Source organism: Paramormyrops kingsleyae, chromosome 12, assembly GCF_048594095.1.
Source record: "Paramormyrops kingsleyae isolate MSU_618 chromosome 12, PKINGS_0.4, whole genome shotgun sequence".
In the NCBI taxonomy this organism is placed as follows: Eukaryota; Metazoa; Chordata; class Actinopteri; order Osteoglossiformes; family Mormyridae; genus Paramormyrops; species Paramormyrops kingsleyae.
Window position 1 is genome coordinate 2785079 of NC_132808.1, and position 18047 is coordinate 2803125.

The 18047-nt window shown below is 40.6% G+C and overlaps 1 protein-coding gene across 3 annotated transcripts in view; it reads left to right on the top strand.

Moving 5' to 3' along the window:
• stim2b (stromal interaction molecule 2b) overlaps positions 1-16624 on the top strand; it is a 94992-nt gene extending 78368 nt beyond the window's left edge. The window contains exons 7-12 of one of the 3 annotated variants that reach the window (XM_023796145.2): positions 1257-1434; positions 8115-8276; positions 11235-11335; positions 11689-11789; positions 12530-12716; positions 12972-16624. In XM_023796145.2, coding sequence (XP_023651913.1) covers positions 1257-1434; positions 8115-8276; positions 11235-11335; positions 11689-11789; positions 12530-12716; positions 12972-13434 — 1192 coding nt within the window. In that variant the 3' untranslated portion in view covers positions 13435-16624. Of the gene's footprint in view, positions 1-1256; positions 1435-8114; positions 8277-11234; positions 11336-11550; positions 11790-12529; positions 12717-12971 lie in introns of those variants that run through there. The other 2 variants (XM_023796144.2, XM_072718515.1) reach the window with 2 other exon arrangements.
• The last annotated feature ends 1423 nt before the right edge of the window (positions 16625-18047 follow it).

The following is an 18047-nucleotide window of genomic DNA, read 5'->3' on the forward strand; positions in this document are numbered from 1 at the left end:
CCTCAAAATAAATTTCAAAAGAACAAATTCAGTTGAAAATATTCCATGTGTTTTATTCACATCTTTATTATTCAAGCAGTAACATTCAGTCCTCATTTCTGCTTTACAATATTCAGTCCCGTTATTTTCGCTGTTTCAAATACGCTGCCACAATTTCAGTGGTTTAAAATACGATCCGAAATTCAACCCTCTACATCCGGGACTAGCAGGATGAGCCATAGATTGCCGATAGAGTTCTCTTCGGGAACCGCGATCAAAATGTAGCAAGCGATCAGTACAAGTACTCATTGACTTGGCAGCAGATTTTTGTTGATTGTGTTATTTATGTTTCTTGTCGTTTACTGGTCAATACGATAACTTATTGCAACCCCAACTAGTAGGTTTTTATGTAAGTAATTCGCTAGCTGCATTAATTATCACCAAACTTATCTTGCTAACGTAAGATGCCTGCAGGCAACTACAAGGTTTACACACCAAGAGTTTAAATCAGCGTGATAAATTTATGATAATGACAGTCAGCGCTCTGTTTTCGCATATGCGATGCACAACTCATAAATCAGGAATGCATGGATGAGAGCAGTTGGTCAACTGGTGCAAATCGACAAACTCATTGAAGAAAAAGCCAAACAATTACGGCACTTGCCATGAATAACCTAGTGGATAAAGATATGGACTTGTGACTGAAGAAGTTAAATGCAAGATGTTTTCAAAATCACAGTCACTAAATTTATTCTGTTCACCCATGTTTCCCTATTTAAATTCTGTTGTACAGGCCAAAATTGTGTAACATTATAAATCTTTAAATCAGTTTGAAACTTGTTTTAAAACGGTTGCAACTCAATGCCATGCTGGGTTTTAAAAAATATTGAGAAAGTATTAAAAAAGGTATTAAAAAGTGTTAAATTTAACCTCTGGATTTCTGTATATACCCTGTTAAAACACTGAGAACTAAAAGCTGCCAAGCAATAAACATAGCAGGTTCTCAGTAGTTGTAAAGACTAATTGTCTAGAGAAAGGAAATTACCGCATTACATTTAACAGATACAGCCAGGGAATTATGGTTTATCTTCATTATGTTGAAATTCAAGTTTGACACTGTAAGATTTATTGTTTGTTTGGTTAGTAATTGGTTAATTTATTCGATTATTTATTTAATAAGAAGGCAGTCTCAGGTGAGAGGAGGAAAAATGTTTCTTCAAGTTGCGGGGTGTATGGTTTGTGGGACCTTAATACGAAACGAGTCTCTGTACACTTAGCCTGGAAAAAGCCCAGGAAGAGAAGCGCACTGTTGCCGTGGAGAAGCAGAACCTGGAGCAGAAAATGAGGGATGAGATAAATGGGGCCAAAAGAGAAGCACACCGGCTAAGAGAGCTGCGAGAGGGGGCCGAGAATGAGCTCAGTCGCCTCAAGTACGCCGAGGAGGAGCTCGTGCAGGTGTCACACCACATCGCTGTCACTGTTGCACATTACAATGCTGCCACTGTGTCACACTTCACCACTGTCACTCTTTGACACAAACTGCTGCCACAGTGTCACACTAGACCCACGCTGCTGTCACTGTGTCACACCACACCACTGTCACTGGTACATACCACACTGCTGTCACTGTTACACACCACACTGATGTCACTGCATGACTCCACACCGCTGTCACTGTGTCATACCACACCATCATCATTGCATCACACCACATCACTATTACTGTTGCTCACCACACTGTTGCCAATGTGACACACCACCACTGCCACTGTATCACACCATACCAATCCCACTGCATCACATCACATCTCTGTCACTATTGCACATCCCACCACTGCCATTGTGTCACACTATATCGCACCATATCACATCACTGTTGCACATCACACTGCTGCTACTGCATCACGTCACATTACTGTCACTATTAATAATAATAATAATACATTTTATTTGTATTGCACTTTATATGCTACAGAGTAAAATAAAAAAAAAACAGGAGAATCTATAAAATATTTTAAGAAAATGTCTTTCTAAAAAGATGAGTTTTTAGGTTTTGTTTAAAAACATCAGTCGACTGTGGGGCTCTCAGGTAGTCAGGGAGGGTGTTCCACAGCCTCAGCGCCACAGATGAAAAAAACCCTATCACCCATGCTGCGGAGCTTGGTTCTGGGGACTTGGAGGGTGTTAGTGTGTACAGAGTGGAGGGTGCGTGAGGAGGTATGGGGGGTGAGGAGTTCTTGTAAGTAAAGGGGGGCATGTCCATAGATGCACTGATGGGTGAGGAGAGAGACCTTGTACTCTATCCTGAGTGGGACAGGGAGCCAGTGAAGGGTTTTCAGGATGGGGGTGATGTGGTCATGCTTTCGCACTCTCATTAGGATCCTGGCAGCGCTGTTCTGAATATACTGTGTAGTCTCTGGATATTCTTGCCAGGAATCCCAATGAGGAGTGCATTACAGTAATCCAGCCTGGAGGAGACAAAGGCATGGACGAACTTCTCTGCATCTGCCAGGCTGAGTGTTGGGCGGAGTTTGGCGATGTTCTTGAGGTGGTAGAATGATGACTTACAGAGGTGTTTAATGTTGGTGTCAACGGTGAGTTGAGTGTCCATTTTAACACCCAAATTGGTGACAGATGTGGAAAGGGGGATGTTTTGGCCAGAGAAAGTGATACTGGTGATGGTAGAAGAGCGGAGATGGTGTGGTGTGCCAACTAAGACGGCTTCTGTTTTCGATCTGTTCAGCTTAAGGAAGTTGAGCCTCATCCACGGCTCTATCTCCTCCAGGCAGGTAGTCAGTGTGGATGTTGGCAGAAGAGCAGTAGAGGAGGTGGGGGTAGTCCTGAGGTAAAGCTGAATGTCATCGGCATAGCAATGAAAAGTTAAACCATGTCTGCTAATGACATTTCCAAGAGGGAGCATGTAGATGGTGAAAAGGATGGGGCCTAGCACAGAGCCCCGTGGGACACCACAGGTGACGTTGTGGGTGTGAGATTTTACACTGCCCAGGGCGACATGCTCAGTTCTGCTGGTCAGGTATGATGTGAACCAGTTGTGAACATTTCCTGAGAGTCCAATGGTGTATTTCAGGCAGTGAAGGAGGATGTTGTGGTCTATTGTGTCAAAAGCAGCTGTCAGGTCAAGGAGGATGAGTAGACAAGGGGAACCAGTATCTGCTGTCATCAGAAGGTCATTGGTGACCCTGTTTCAGTGCTTTGGCCAGGGCTAAAACCAGACTGAAACTCAGGTTATTTAGTTTGAGGTGATCATGAAGTTGTGCTGCAACAGTTTTTTCCAAAACTTTAGAGAGTAATGGAAGATTGGAGATGTGCCTATAGTTAGAGAGAACTTCAAGATCCAGGGTGGGTTTTTTCGGTAGAGGTCTGATGACAGCAGTTTTTAATGCAGAAGGTATATGGCCAGCCAGGAGGGAGTGGTTTATGATCCTGGTTATGAGTGGAGAGACAGCAGAGATGTTAGCCTTCAACAGGGCTGGGGGGAAAGGGTCCAGGGAACTGGTTGACGGTTTCATTTTCCTGATGATGTTGATGATGTTGGAATAGAACCTGGACCGTGCAACCTTCAGAGCTTCTGCATATACCCTCTTGTGTTCCCTGTAAGCCTGTTTGTGGACAGTCAGCCCAGAAGCCTTGAGCCGCCTCTCAAGGACATGCCCAGCCGCCTTCATTTTTCGCAGCTCGCAGGTGTACCAAGGTGCTGAGCACGAGAATGAGACAGACCTGGATGTTAAGGGGGCATGGAAGTCCAGAAGACTGCTCAGAGACTGGTTATAGAAATCCACGAGGTCAGCAACAGAGAGGAAGCTGGTAGGGTCAGAGGAGAGAAGTTTAAGGTCCAGGGCCAGGTCATCCGCATTGATGTTCTTTAGATTTCTGAAATGGATTGGTCATTTTGGTTTGGTACAGGGGGAGAGAAAGGGCCGCTCCATCGACACTAATGATCTGAAATACCAAGATCATATACCTCTAGGTTGCTGATGGGGGCAGAGTTTGAAATGACCAAGTCAAGTGTGTGACCCCTGGAATGTGTGGGGACATCAACATGTTGTTGTAGGTTGAGGGAATCTCAAGCTCAAGGAAATCAGCAGTGAGATAACCTGTGGGATTGTCAACATGAATATTTATATCTCCTAGGATTACGATGTTAGCAGAGGTAGCACAAAGTGTTGAGAGAAGATCAGACATTTCCGGGATGAAGGCAGAGTTGGGTTTTGGAGGTCGGTAGATAAGGAGAACAGTCATGGGAAAAGGGGGCTTACATTTAAATGCAAGGCACTCGCAGGAAGATGTTGCAGATATCAAGATAGGGGACAACCCCAGGTTCTGACGGTGGATGATAGCTAGGCCACCACCATGCCCAGTTCTGTGAGCTGCCTCCAGGTAACTGTAGCCAGGTAGACAGGCTTCATTTAGGGCAGAGTAAACCTCTGACTGGTGCCAGGTTTCTGTCAAACACATGAAGTCAAGTCCTTCTTCCCTGATGTGCTCTTCAATCAGTGTGGATTTATTGCTGATGGATTGGGAGTTAAACAGTTCAAATTTGATCAGTGACAGTGGAGTAAATCTCTGCAAAGGTCACAGAACATTAAAATCCACTCCACGCAGCTTAGAGTCCACTCCACAAAATAAATCTAGCCGGGAATTTCTCTCAATGGCTCGGGTGTTTCTCATGCTGGAGCGCAGAGATCTCGCGATACTTCCTGTGTTGATAGGCGTTGGAGTGACGATGCTCTGATGACGCGTCAGACGTGCGACAGGTGACCAGAAAGATGGAATGTTGGTAGCAGGACACTTTGGCTGGTTATGGAAGATGAACTTTCGACCGGAGCCTCTATGAGTATAACGAGGACGACAAAGGAGTCCAAGTTCTTTAATGATAGGGATGTTAATTCCAGGAGTGGTTGCGAGATTAAGCCGGCGGAGTTGTGAGCTGGAATAGCTGAACGCCATACTGACCTAAAATCCGTAAAATCTGAAGCAGACGGCAAAACAGTATACTGTATATGGGCAACAGGTGAGTAGACAGCAAAGGCTTGATAAAACTTGATAAAATCCGTAAAAATCCAAGGCAGATGGTAAAACAGTACAAGAAAAACTTTCAAAAAAAGTATGAAACTTTCTAACTAAAACTAAAAGTAAAATTAGTAATATCAGTAATATTAGACTCAGAATATTAGACTCAGAGACTCAGAGGGAGAAGCGGCGAACATTCAACGCCAGCGTCCTCTCCGTCAAAGGTGCAAGTAAATATTGCACATCCCACCACTGCCATTGTGTCACATTACAGTGCTGTTGCTGTTTCACACCACACCGCTGTCACTGGTACACACTACACTGCTCTCACTGTGCCACAGTACACCACTGTCACTGTTTCACACCACACCGCTGCCATTGTGTCACACCACATCATTGCCACTCACACCACACCATTGCCACTATGTCAAACCACATCATTGCCACTGTATCGCACCACACTTCTACCACTGTGTCACACCACAACGCTGCCACTGTGTCACACCCCACCACTGTCACTGTTGCACACCACACCATTGCCGCTGTTTCACATCACACTGCTGCTATTGTATCACAACACATGGTGCCCACTGTATCACACCACAACCCTGCCACTGTTACGCCTTTCACACCAAGCCCTCGCCAGAGCCGGTGCTGGTGGCAGTGCTCGGTCGGAGCTGAGTTGGAGCTTACATCGGCCTCATCAAGAACTGTCTCGCATTCATACTGCACTTAATGTCGAAAGAGTAGAACGATGACGTCAGTGTGTGTGAGTTGTTGTGGAAGGGGTACCGCTTCAGAAGTGAAGACAAAAATAGAGGATCATGCGATGAACGCAAGACTTCTTTGAATTAGCTGCAAATGTTTAGATTATTTTTAGCTTTATAGGTTATTGTTCCATGGCTTAATCCGAAACAGTTCATTCAAAATTTCTAAGTGTCCCATGACTCATCTGAGTCCATCTGCCAACGACTTATTCCTGCACTTCAGTGATCCAAGACGAACTACCGTTTGTGTGCTCCAGTTAAAAAGCGGGTCGCAATGAGAGATGCATTCATGAATGAACTGCGATTCATGCATGCTAATACATGGGGATACCACAAATGAAGTACGAATTAGCATATAAAGGATAAAGTGCATAGTAATTTCTTGACAAATTAGCGCAAATGCACATAAGTACGAGATGCTAAAGGAACTACTGCGCAATATGCATTAATGGACTGCTTTGATAGGGAGAGTGAAAAGAATGAAACATTTTGGTAAACCTTTGTCTTACAAATAGAAAATAATCAAGAAATATGTAAGTCTCCCATGAGCATGTCCTGTCCTGTCCATGTGCATTCACTTCACCTGTGTTAAAACAAGCACATGAAAGACATGATAGCTACATTTCACTTAAATTACTAGCATTTCAAGCAAATAGTGTTAGTCTGTTATTTTCTTTTCTGTAACAAAGCAGACAGCTGTACATTTTGTATCACTGGCTGGTACATCAAAGTCAGATTCTAAAGGTAACTTATCAGTTAACTAAGTTGACGTTACAATGATATGTAGCTAGCCCAGCCCTAGTCACAACACATGTTCAACACACAACACAATGGAGCATTCAGTGTTATGCAGTTTTGTTTGATGGATCCTTGGAAGACATCTGACATACACCAAATGTAATTAAAGTTCATAGTAACATTACAAGTAAATACAACAATAATGACTTACCCAATTCCTCCAAAGCGGTTGCGGCATTCAATACTCCAGTCACCTGGTTAGCAGGTCTGTTTCTCAACACGGAATCCATGATATTTATTTTTAGGGCTGCCAGCACCCCTTTAATATAGCTCTCTTTTCGACTTCCCGTATTTTTTTTTTCCATTTTTCAGTTATTCTGTTAACTCCTGCCTTCTCCAGTTCACTCTGCATTGCTTCATAAATTTTTGCTTTCCATTCTGATGACTGTAATCCCGCCTTCTGACATCATGTGCACCGAACTCTGGCCTAGCAACCTTTTCGGGCTAGAAAAATGAGCTCCAGCCCAGATATACCGGATGTATTGGTGTGAATGCAATGACTAGGCTCTGCACGGGCGCCAGCCCTGGTGTGAAAGAGCTATGTGTCACACCACACCACACCACTTTCACTGTCACACCACACCACTGCTACTGTGTCATGCCACACCCTTGCCACTGTTTCACACCACATGGTGCCCAGTGTGTATGACGGAATCCTTTTTTTTCCTGAACTGTTTCGTTCAACAAAAAACACTTCACCATGCACCTGTAATCAGCTGTAGACCCGGTCAATCCCCCAGGGCATATGCAACAATACCTTAGTAATCTATTTATTTATCTTTTGTTTGCAAATTTCTGTAGATATCGTCATATTCACCATTGTTACATATTGTACTTATTTACTTAATGCAGAACTTATTCTATGTGGTACAATGTATTGTCATTTTGCCTTTTTGTGTGGTTGTTTACTGTGTAGTGTTAATCACAATTTCCCCATGGGTAATACATTTTTTTTATTTGGATTAACATAAAGGCTGTAGTAAATGTAACTAGCTAACCATTATTTATTAAAAATCTTTATAGCTATCTTAAATGCTGCACACACAGTACATTTAGAAATTACTCGACCCCCCTCACGTTTCTCACATTTTGCTGTGCTGTAGTCTTCTGCTCAAATCATTTAAATAAATTTTTCCCTCATCAATGCACACTCAATACCTCTTAATGACAAAATAAAAAGATGAAATGAGAATATTTTGCAAATTTATTGAAAATCTGCAGAGAGAATCTTCAGAGAAAAATGGCATAAAATACCCAAATCCATGTGTTCAAAACTTGTCACTTCATATGCATACCTTGAGACTGTAATTGATAACAAAGAATCTTCAACTAAATACTGAGTAAATGTCAGTGTAATGTTTCATTTTTTTATTTTTAATAAACATGCAAAAAATTCATTATGGAGTAATGAGTGTAGATTGATGAATTTGATTTAAATTTGTTAACTGGTGGAAATATATTTAAATGCATTTTGGACTGTGCCTCCTTGCAGAGCTTCTGGCTTCATCTTCAGTTGTGATACATTCCTACCCTGGACAGGTGCGCATGGCCCTGAAGCGGGCGGAGAAAGAGCTGCAGGCAGAGTGGTCAGTTGCTGAAGCCCTCCAGATGTGGCTGCAGCTTACACATGAGGTGGAGGTGCAGTACTACAACATCAAGAAGCAGAGTGCAGAGCTGCAGTTGACGGTGGCCAAGGATGAGGTGAGGACAGCTAGCCATTATCATATCCTGCTCCAATGTTTTTCAACTAAAGGTTTATACTGAAATTCAGATGAGGCTCAGCTACAGTTGCTGTAATGGACAAAGTAAGACATACACTCACCTAAAGGATTATTAGGAACACCTGTTCAATTTCTCATTAATGCAATTATCTAATCAACCAATCACATGGCAGTTGCTTCAATGCATTTAGGGTTGTGGTCCTGGTCAAGACAATCTCCTGAACTCCAAACCGAATGTCAGAATGGGAAAGAAAGGTGATTTAAGCAATTTTGAGCGTGGCATGGTTGTTGGTGCCAGGCGGGCCGGTCTGAGTATTTCAATCTGCTCAGTTACTGGGATTTTCACGCACAACCATTTCTAGGGTTTACAAAGAATGGTGTGCAAAGGGAAAAACATCCAGTATGCGGCAGTCCTGTGGGCGAAAATGCCTTTTTGATGCTAGAGGTCAGAGGAGAATGGGCCGACTGATTCAAGCTGATAGAAGAGCAACTTTGACTGAAATAACCACTCGTTACAACCGAGGTATGCAGCAAAGCATTTGTGAAGCCACAACACGCACAACCTTGAGGCGGATGGGCTACAACAGCAGAAGACCCCACCGGGTACCACTCATCTCCACTACAAATCGGAAAAAGAGGCTACAATTTGCACGAGCTCACCAAAATTGGACAGTTGAAGACTGGAAAAATGTTGCCTGGTCTGATGAGTCTCGATTTCTGTTGAGACATTCAAATGGTAGAGTCAGAATTTGGCGTAAACAGAATGAGAACATGGATCCATCATGCCTTGTTACCACCGTGCAGGCTGGTGGTGGTGGTGTAATGGTGTGGGGGATGTTTTCTTGGCACACTTTAGGCCCCTTAGTGCCAATTGGGCATCATTTACGGCCTACCTGAGCATTGTTTCTGACCATGTCCATCCCTTTATGACCACCATGTACCCATCCTCTGATGGCTACTTCCAGCAGGATAATGCACCATGTCACAAAGCTCGAATCATTTCAAATTGGTTTCTTGAACATGACAATAAGTTCACTGTACTACAATGGCCCCCACAGTCACCAGATCTCAACCCAATAGAGCATCTTTGGGATGTGGTGGAACGGGAGCTTCGTGCCCTGGATGTGCATCCCACAAATCTCCATCAACTGCAAGACGCTATCCTATCAATATGGGCCAACATTTCTAAAGAATGCTTTCAGCACCTTGTTGAATCAATGCCACGTAGAATTAAGGCAGTTCTGAAGGCGAAAGGGGGTCAAACACCGTATTAGTATGGTGTTCCTAATAATCCTTTAGGTGAGTGTATATGATCCATGTTGTTGCAGAAAAATGCAAAAGAGCTTCTATTTCTGCATGAGTCAGGCAGCCCTAGGAAAAAGTACAACTGTTAAGTTTACAGTTAAACATTAATTATTCATAGTTCTGATATTAGTTTGAATGTAGATTTCACAATGGAAGTATGAAAAGTGTGCCAATTCACTAAAAATTCAGGGTCCAATTGTAAAACAATTCATGATCAAACTATGAAAGTACATAGTACAACTGTCAAACAAGTTTACTGTTTTACTAAGAAATTTCACAGTGCATTTTTTCTGGGGCTGTTTTGTATATATTTTTTTTTAATTAGAAAGTGAGAAAATGTTTTAGCCTGTCATGCCTGATTTCTAGGAGATACACAGAATAAAGCAAAGCAGTCATTGAGGTGGAGGATTAAGGAGGGCAATTTTGAGGTTAAATTAGACTAAATTCATTTTACCCCATTGTGGTAAAATCCATTCACCCCCTCCCAAAGATCAATCATTTAGGGTTGCCACGATTAATCGACGTAGCCGATGACGTCAATGCTGAAAATGCGTCAACTTCAGTATTTTAAATCGATGCATCATTTTTAAAAAATTGTTTTAATGAAATTACCGTTTTTGATTTTTAAAACGCTTCAGTTAATTGTGACAAATGTTTTCCTTCAACACCGCAAAAATGAATAATTTGTGAAATTAAATAAAAATGAAAACTATATTTACCAAGAAAACGTCAGACTTTAGACTGTACAAAGTACCGCCATCCACTAATTTTTTTTTACCGTTTATCTACCATATGTCGTTGTTTAAAAGATGTTATTGTTGCTGTGCTGTCTCTCTGTTCACCACGACTTTAGTACTTATCACTTCCATGATTTACCAAAACAGTCACATGTGGCATACTCTGCTAATTGAAGTTAATAAACATAAGGATACTCTAACTTATGGGCATCACAGTATGCCTCTCATTAATATTTTAGGTGTACTAATAATATGCTTATCAAATTGTGGCTGTTCATAAAGGTTCATATAGTGCCAAAAAGCCAGTGCGATGATACTGTTTGTTGTTGTCAACATAAAATTAACTTAAATGAAACAATTTGATTTTCTGGAGGAAAATTAATCGTTTAGTCGACCAGTCAGTAAAATAATTGATAGATGAATTGATAGAAAAACAGTTGTTAGTTGCAGCCCTACAGTCATTTATTTTTAAATGACATTAGTCTCTTAAGTACATATCTCATATACTGTAACACTAATAGGAACATCTGTTTCGGTGTTGCTGTCCATGTTGTTGTACTGTTGCTCCATTCTACATGAGAGGTCCTAGGAGAAAGCTTGTTCTAATACCCATGACCAAAGTTAGTTTACCTGAACTTGGTGAAATATTGAGCTGCGTAAATGATAAAAAAAAATGAAAGCAGTAAAGAAAAATAGGACAAAAACAGTTACAAGAATGTCATCATTCTTATGTACATGAATGTGCAATCTGGTGGTCAAAATCAGTACATCCCCGGCTTATCTGACAATATTTCTTTAGTTTGGTTTGTGGAAAATGGGTTTATCTTCTAATCATATAGCTTAATTCAATCCCCTCTATGTTCGCAAACTTAGTATACTCCAGCTAAATGTTTCAGGCAGAGAAACTCAAGAAGAAGAGAGGCTCGGTATTTGGGACCCTTCATGTTGCCCACAACTCCTCCCTGGATGATGTGGACCACAAGATCCTGGAGGCAAAGTAAGATAACCATGCATCTCAACCCACTGTGCAAAACACTAGGCTTATGGTGTCTCATAGCAGGAAATAGATTATTTTGAAAAGTAGGACCAGTTCTGAGTATGGTAGGATTGAGAATACAGATAGAGCAGATTTCTTTGCTAGCTTGGCCTTTAACATTTGTTGTTGGCTTTTCTGTGCGTGCCCTATGTGCACATGCTCATTTATATTTACAGAAAGGCTCTGTCAGAAGTCACGGCATGCCTGAGGGAGCGGCTCCACCGATGGCAACAGATCGAGAAGTTGTGTGGTTTCCCTGTCGTGCACAACTCTGGCCTGTCCAACCTAACAGCGGCCCTTTACTCCGATCACAGTTGGGTGGTGATGCCCAGGGTCTCTGTGCCCCCCTACCCCATTGCTGGTGGTGTGGATGACCTTGATGAAGACACACCACCAATCATTCCACAGTTTAACAGTATGTATATTGAGCAAAAAACCTTTAATCCATCCATGCAGCTTGCAACTGCTTATTCTGGTCAGGGTTACAGTGGGGCCAGGCAACAGAGGGTGGGACAGGATGCCATTTTCTCAAAGGGCACATACACTGTGGACATTAACTGAAGTGCATGTCTTTTGACTGCAGGAAAAACTTGTAACTGGTATATAATGTGCATACAGTTTCCTCATGTGCATACAGTATCCCCGCGTATACTCAGTTTCAGTTTGCCACGGTCCAAAAACAAATCGTAAAATGTGTAATGGTATGTTTTTTCATTGTTCCTTCATCCTTTCAGGGGTATAAAAAGCATGATTTTCATTGGCCAGTCATCCCTTGATACATGACATTTTTTCTTTGCTTTATCATCTTATGAGAATGAGGTTTAAATGTCAGAATCCCTTTCATCCGAGAATACAATACTGTATGATAACGTAAAATGTAGGTATTAAAGTTAAATGTATTATTACTGTATTTAATGTTGCTAATGTCTTACTGTGTGTAATTTGTCAATTAAACTTTACCATATGTTAGTACACGAAAATCATGGTATATATGGGGTCCGCAGATGAACTGCGGTTTTGGCTATTCACAGTAAGTCTTAGAACGTAGCACCAGTGGTTTATAAAGTTTATAGGGTTTATAAAGCCTTCATAGCTGTTTAACAGAGCTGATTTTTGCAATTATCTAATCACCGATTGTGCCCCTCACCCTGACAGACCCTCTGATGAGGCCTCCACTGACTCGCAACAGCAGTCTGTGTCGCTCTCGCCGGAGCTTTCTGGGATCCCCCCCTCCTGGTCTTCCCTCCCCTGACCCCGACCTTCTTTCCATGGCCAGCATCCCCCTCTCCCACCACTCCGAGGAAGCGGAGGAACAGATCGTCTTCACAACAGATAAGAAGGGGTAAGGTTGGCACTTGTTCACTCTATTTAATTTTTCATTTTTATGGAGCATAGGGCCATGTGTCTGCTCAGTAAAGCTAGTATTTTTCCAGTATCCTTCCGTAGGTACGCAGGTTTGCATCTCACCATTCTCACATTCAGTGAGAGTTGATTTACCAGTTAACCAGTTAACTTAAGCCACGCATTTGTTCTTTTTTTTTTCTTGTTCTTTATGCTTTAAGCATGGCCCAATGTCTCTTTTTTTCCTTCTCTCCAGGGATACCCCCGATACACACTCAGACTGTAACTCCATCAGTTCCACTACAGGGTGGAGGCCATTCCACCCTTCCTCTTCGGGTGGCCAGGACACTCCCATGCGTAGGATTTCCCGGGAGGAACACCTGTCCTTGGAGCTGGACTTGTCCACCATGCCTGATCGTCCCCTCAAAGGCTCTCCTGACCTTACTCGGATCACGGAGCCCCCAGGTGCACCCTTATGCCCTCTTGGCAAAGTAGTTTATAATGGCATCCTGGAGAAGTCTTACAGCCTTGGCCAGCTTCCCAGTGCTCCACCAGCCCCGGGTGAACGTTTCATGTCTGCCGCATCACTGGACACTGAGCTGAAGGTGTCGAGGGATGACAAACTGCAGAGACAGCCCTCCCAGGACTCCTCTGAGAATGGTGACAAGCTGAAGAGATCCTCCTCAAAGATCAAAAGTTTATTCAAGAAGAAAAAGTAAAGAGTAGCATTTAGCCTTAAATGGACATGTCAACAAAAGCCAAAATTTTTGCAATTTACTATTTTTTTTCTTCTTTCTTTTGGAATGGAATGTAGCTCAGTCTGGACCATCCAGATTAGATGCCTTTGACTTTTTGTTCTCCCACAGTTAACAGCTGTCAATGGTCAAGAGTCATGCTAGCTGTCAGCTACACAACTGTGAAGACGGTGACCTGCTGTATTCTGTCATCATTTTTCTGAAAACAGAAGCCACTTTTCTAATGTAGGGATTAAAATGTAGTCTTTGAGCATTAGATGAGTTCCTGTAAAAGGAAGCTTACAAGCTTGTGTACTTGATTAACTCCCTATAAAAATAATTTTATAAAAGTTTGTTGCACTACTGCTTTCATGGCGAGGAAAGGATGGCTGCTTATGAAGTTCTCAATTAGCAATGAAACAAAAATATGAGTTTATACATATATGCTCATGCATATGTGTGCACAGACATATAGAGAAAAAGAATATAAAACATTCTTTGGGAGTGTTTTAATTTAGCTTTTCTTGATTGGTTGTACAAAGACAGATTCAGATTTCCCCAGCTCCCCAAACCTTTCAAACCCTCATACTGTGCATTCTACAGTCAAAGCCCCAGATGTCGCTTGGGTTTGATATCACTGTGATCCAGTTACACAAGATAATTTATTAGGTATTTACTGTGGTGAGGCCACCACAACATTGTCAGAACACTTTGACAATAACTCAAACAGCAAATGGCCATAGTTCTGTTATCACAAGTGCAGTGTAGCAGACGCTGGCCGACAAGCAGACAATTGTTTACGAGATGTTAGGGTTTTGAACATTTGGTGTGTGAATCTTTGCATACTGTAGAATAAATGAAAAAAAAAATGGAGGCACTTTGCTCCCTGCTGTGATTTTTTTTTTCATGCCGTTTAATACTCTTGAAGGGTGACTATTTGCTAGTCATACATTGTCTTGGCCAGCGTATTTGTTTTGTTCCTTAGTTAATGGGTGTAATAGGAAGTGGTTGTATTTAAAGTATTAAGAATAAGATATTTAGCAACCGGAGTAGTTTACATGAAAATAATGCAGCGGACCTTGTGCATTTTGATTTTGGAATGGTTAGATAGTGTTCTTGGATGCTGTTTACCATCTGGGTCTCTGTAGCTCTGGCTGCTGTAACTATTTTTATACTAATTAAAAAGGTACTATTTTAAGTCTGTATTATTTAAATACAAATTTGTTTACATTATTGCATACAAAAAACATGTAATGATACATGTTGCTAAAATCAATTTGATCACTGCAAAATATTTTTCTTTCCCTTTCATAAGATCACTTTAAAAAAAATCTAAGCAATTATCTATGTCAGCAATAACATCTAGTCACCAAGCCATTAAATTGTGCAAAATCCTGCTCATGTTTCATAGAAATGGATGGTGTGCTGCTTTACATTTAAGACATTAGTAAGCTCCACAACTCAACATAGCTGCCCTGGCCTTGCCTTAATGCTACTTTTCAGTTCATTCCTCAGAAGCTGTATGGGGTTGAAATCAGAGCTCACTGCAATGATGCGCTCTTCAGACCAAAATACTTGTTAATTTTGCAGCCACAACCATTTTCATATAAACTGAGCGGTATCCTGTGGCATTTTGTACTTCATCATTGACACTATGAGTATCTGTATTGATTCATTTATAAAAAATAACAGTAATGACGTGACAAAGCTCCTTTGCACAAATACCTAGTCAATATCTGTTTGTACTAAACTGGTCAAAAAAATTAAGTTTTCATTCTTCCATATGTATTCAACAACTTTAATATTAATTAATTTAAATAAAAACAATAACAATGTGTACTTGAAAAATTATGTTATTCATATATGATCTATAATTGAAACTGACTTACTCCCAATGCAATTACTCCTAATACAAATATTCAATAATTCAAACAGAATAAAGAAAATAATTTAAAAAATGATTTAACTTGCCAGGTAATATACATTTTCTAGTTCTAATAGTATATTTTTAACATGGGCATATTCAAAATACAACTACTTATTTAAATGTTTTATATTGACATGGATCAACAAAGATGTACCATGTATAATGTATGTACTTATGTGTATGTATATGCATATATGTCCAGTACATCTCATTTGTTGATCCTGTCTTTTTGTCAGCCTGGCTCAGCTATCTGATTTGTTTTGCCAAATTCACTGAACTGCAAAGCAGTTTCTCTTTTTTTTCATTGCATATAAGTCATTACCCTTAAGGATAACTGGGATTTAGGTGCTCTGTTTTGGATAACTGACTGATCTCATACCATTCAAGCTTTTTATCCTTTAGTTTTTCTCCTATAAACATAATGTGAAGGAGACTTGAAATTTCAGTGCAAATGGTATTTTGAATAGTTGAATATTTGATATGTCAATATTTTATTTAATTTCCTAGGCTTTTACAAATATTTAATAACTAGAAAAATATTTTCAATTTGTTGACACTGATGTGTCATTTATAGGAATTGTTGTGCAGTTCTCTTCATTTGCCTTGTAAAAACTCTCTACTTATTTATTAAACTTGAGAAGTCAAACACATAATTCAGATATCTGTTTAGCATATTTTCTGTGCATACTACTAGTTCTGGCCAGTCAGATAAAGGAAGTTTATTCAGTAACAGAAATATTGAAACATGTTTATGAAGTACATTATGCAGTGTGTGTATGATTTTTGAGCTAGGATCCCAGATTCAGGCACTTCTGCACAGGCAATTATATGAAAATCCTCAGTGTCCATACTCCATGTGGTGAGACTACAGGAGAGGAAGGGGATTCTTCTGATCAGTGGTTGCTAGCATGATGCAATTACTCTATTTAAACCTGTTCTTTTGGTCATTTTTACTGTAGGAGCTACATACTGTGAGTCAGGGGTCAGAGGTCATCACAAGACAGGCTGTGTTAGGTGTTCATTTGTGGAGGTCAGCTGGCAGGAAGTGGGTTATGGAGCTGGCCCACTAAAGGGAATAAATTTGGCCAATTTATAATCCAACTCTGTCCTGTAGATTTGATATATTTACATCAGGGATGACCTGGTGATGTGCCCTTTGACATAATGTGACATTTTAGTCACTTGTCATATGTGTCACAAAAAATGAGAAAGTAAAAAACATTATTAAACTGCATTGCTGTTTATGAATTTGTGTTTGTTTGCCTCTTTCTTTGTTGCTCATCTTATGCAGTTCAAATTTCTCTCATGAGTTCATTGACTGTTGCCTTATTTCTGTCATTCCCTTAATCCTATTTAGAGTTTTGCCCTAGGATTGGGGGCTATAGGAAACAAACAAATTAACTATTGCTCTGAGAGGAACTATAACTACCAATAAGCTATATGGGCAAGTATTCACTCTACTATGAGGCTGAAGAAAAATTGACTTCATTAGAAACACTTAATAAACTCAATTTAATATGGCAGAAGTGTAATATACAGTTAAAATTTGTTTAAATTACACTGTCTAAATTGTTTAATTTGAATTGTTCAAATTAATGTAGTTTAAAAAAAAAACCTGCAATTTCAGAGCTGACCACTAGATGCCAGTATTATGTTTTGGGAAACAAATGGGATTCATTTACATTAAATGACATAAATTAAGAGGTTTATGTAGCATAGGTTGCTCACAAACCATAATTTTCCATAAAAATCATAAACTTTAACTCTTTACAAATTATATATAAATAAAAAGTATTGACTAGACAGCTCTGCTAAGACAAACATTGTCAGTATTTTTTAATGTTTTTATTTCCATTTTCCTAAGGCTGCTTACTAAATCTAATTAAATTTAAATTAATCAATCAATAACAGAGAGGAACTGAGAGGTTTGTCAGCATGAAAGAAAACATCCTCAAGAGTGCTCAGGAGCTCAAGTTGGTGTAAAGATTCACCTTTCACCATGACAATGACCCAAAGCACATAGCCAAAGCAAGGCAAGTGGCTTCAGGACAAATGCGGGGGTGGGGGGTGGGCGGGGGGTTCCTGAGCATCTTCTATTTTTACCTGTCCCGATGCTTTTGATGTTCTAAGCCTTTTTGAAAGTTTTTGAAAACTGATGATCATGCAAAGCAGGTATATGTAGAGGATGGAGGCTGGGAGTGCCATTGTGCACGCCCCTTTCGCTTGAAGGATTCAATGGAACCCCGTTTGACATTCCAAGTGCCCTTTAAGATAACCGAGTGGCCTGTTAAGATAACCGATGATTATGCAAAATCTCCACATCACGAAATGTTACCGAGTGCTGCTCCCAACGATCAATCATGGTCAAATGTATCAGTTGGCCACACACCCCCCCTTGAAAAAGTCTGTGCATGTCACTGACTCAAAGTCTCCCAAGGGGGACACCCTGACCAGTGAAAAGTATTGGTCACTCACTCCCCCCTGTTGATACACCTTCCCCTTGAAAAGTCTGTGCACGTCACTAGTGAATTTCCTTGAGTGGTCCTGCCAGACCTTAGATGTACAGTAAAACCACATTAATCATCTCTGGAGAGACCTCAAAATATCAGCACATTGCTACTCTCCATCCACCCTAATGGATTATCTCTGCACTACTTATTTATTATCTCTG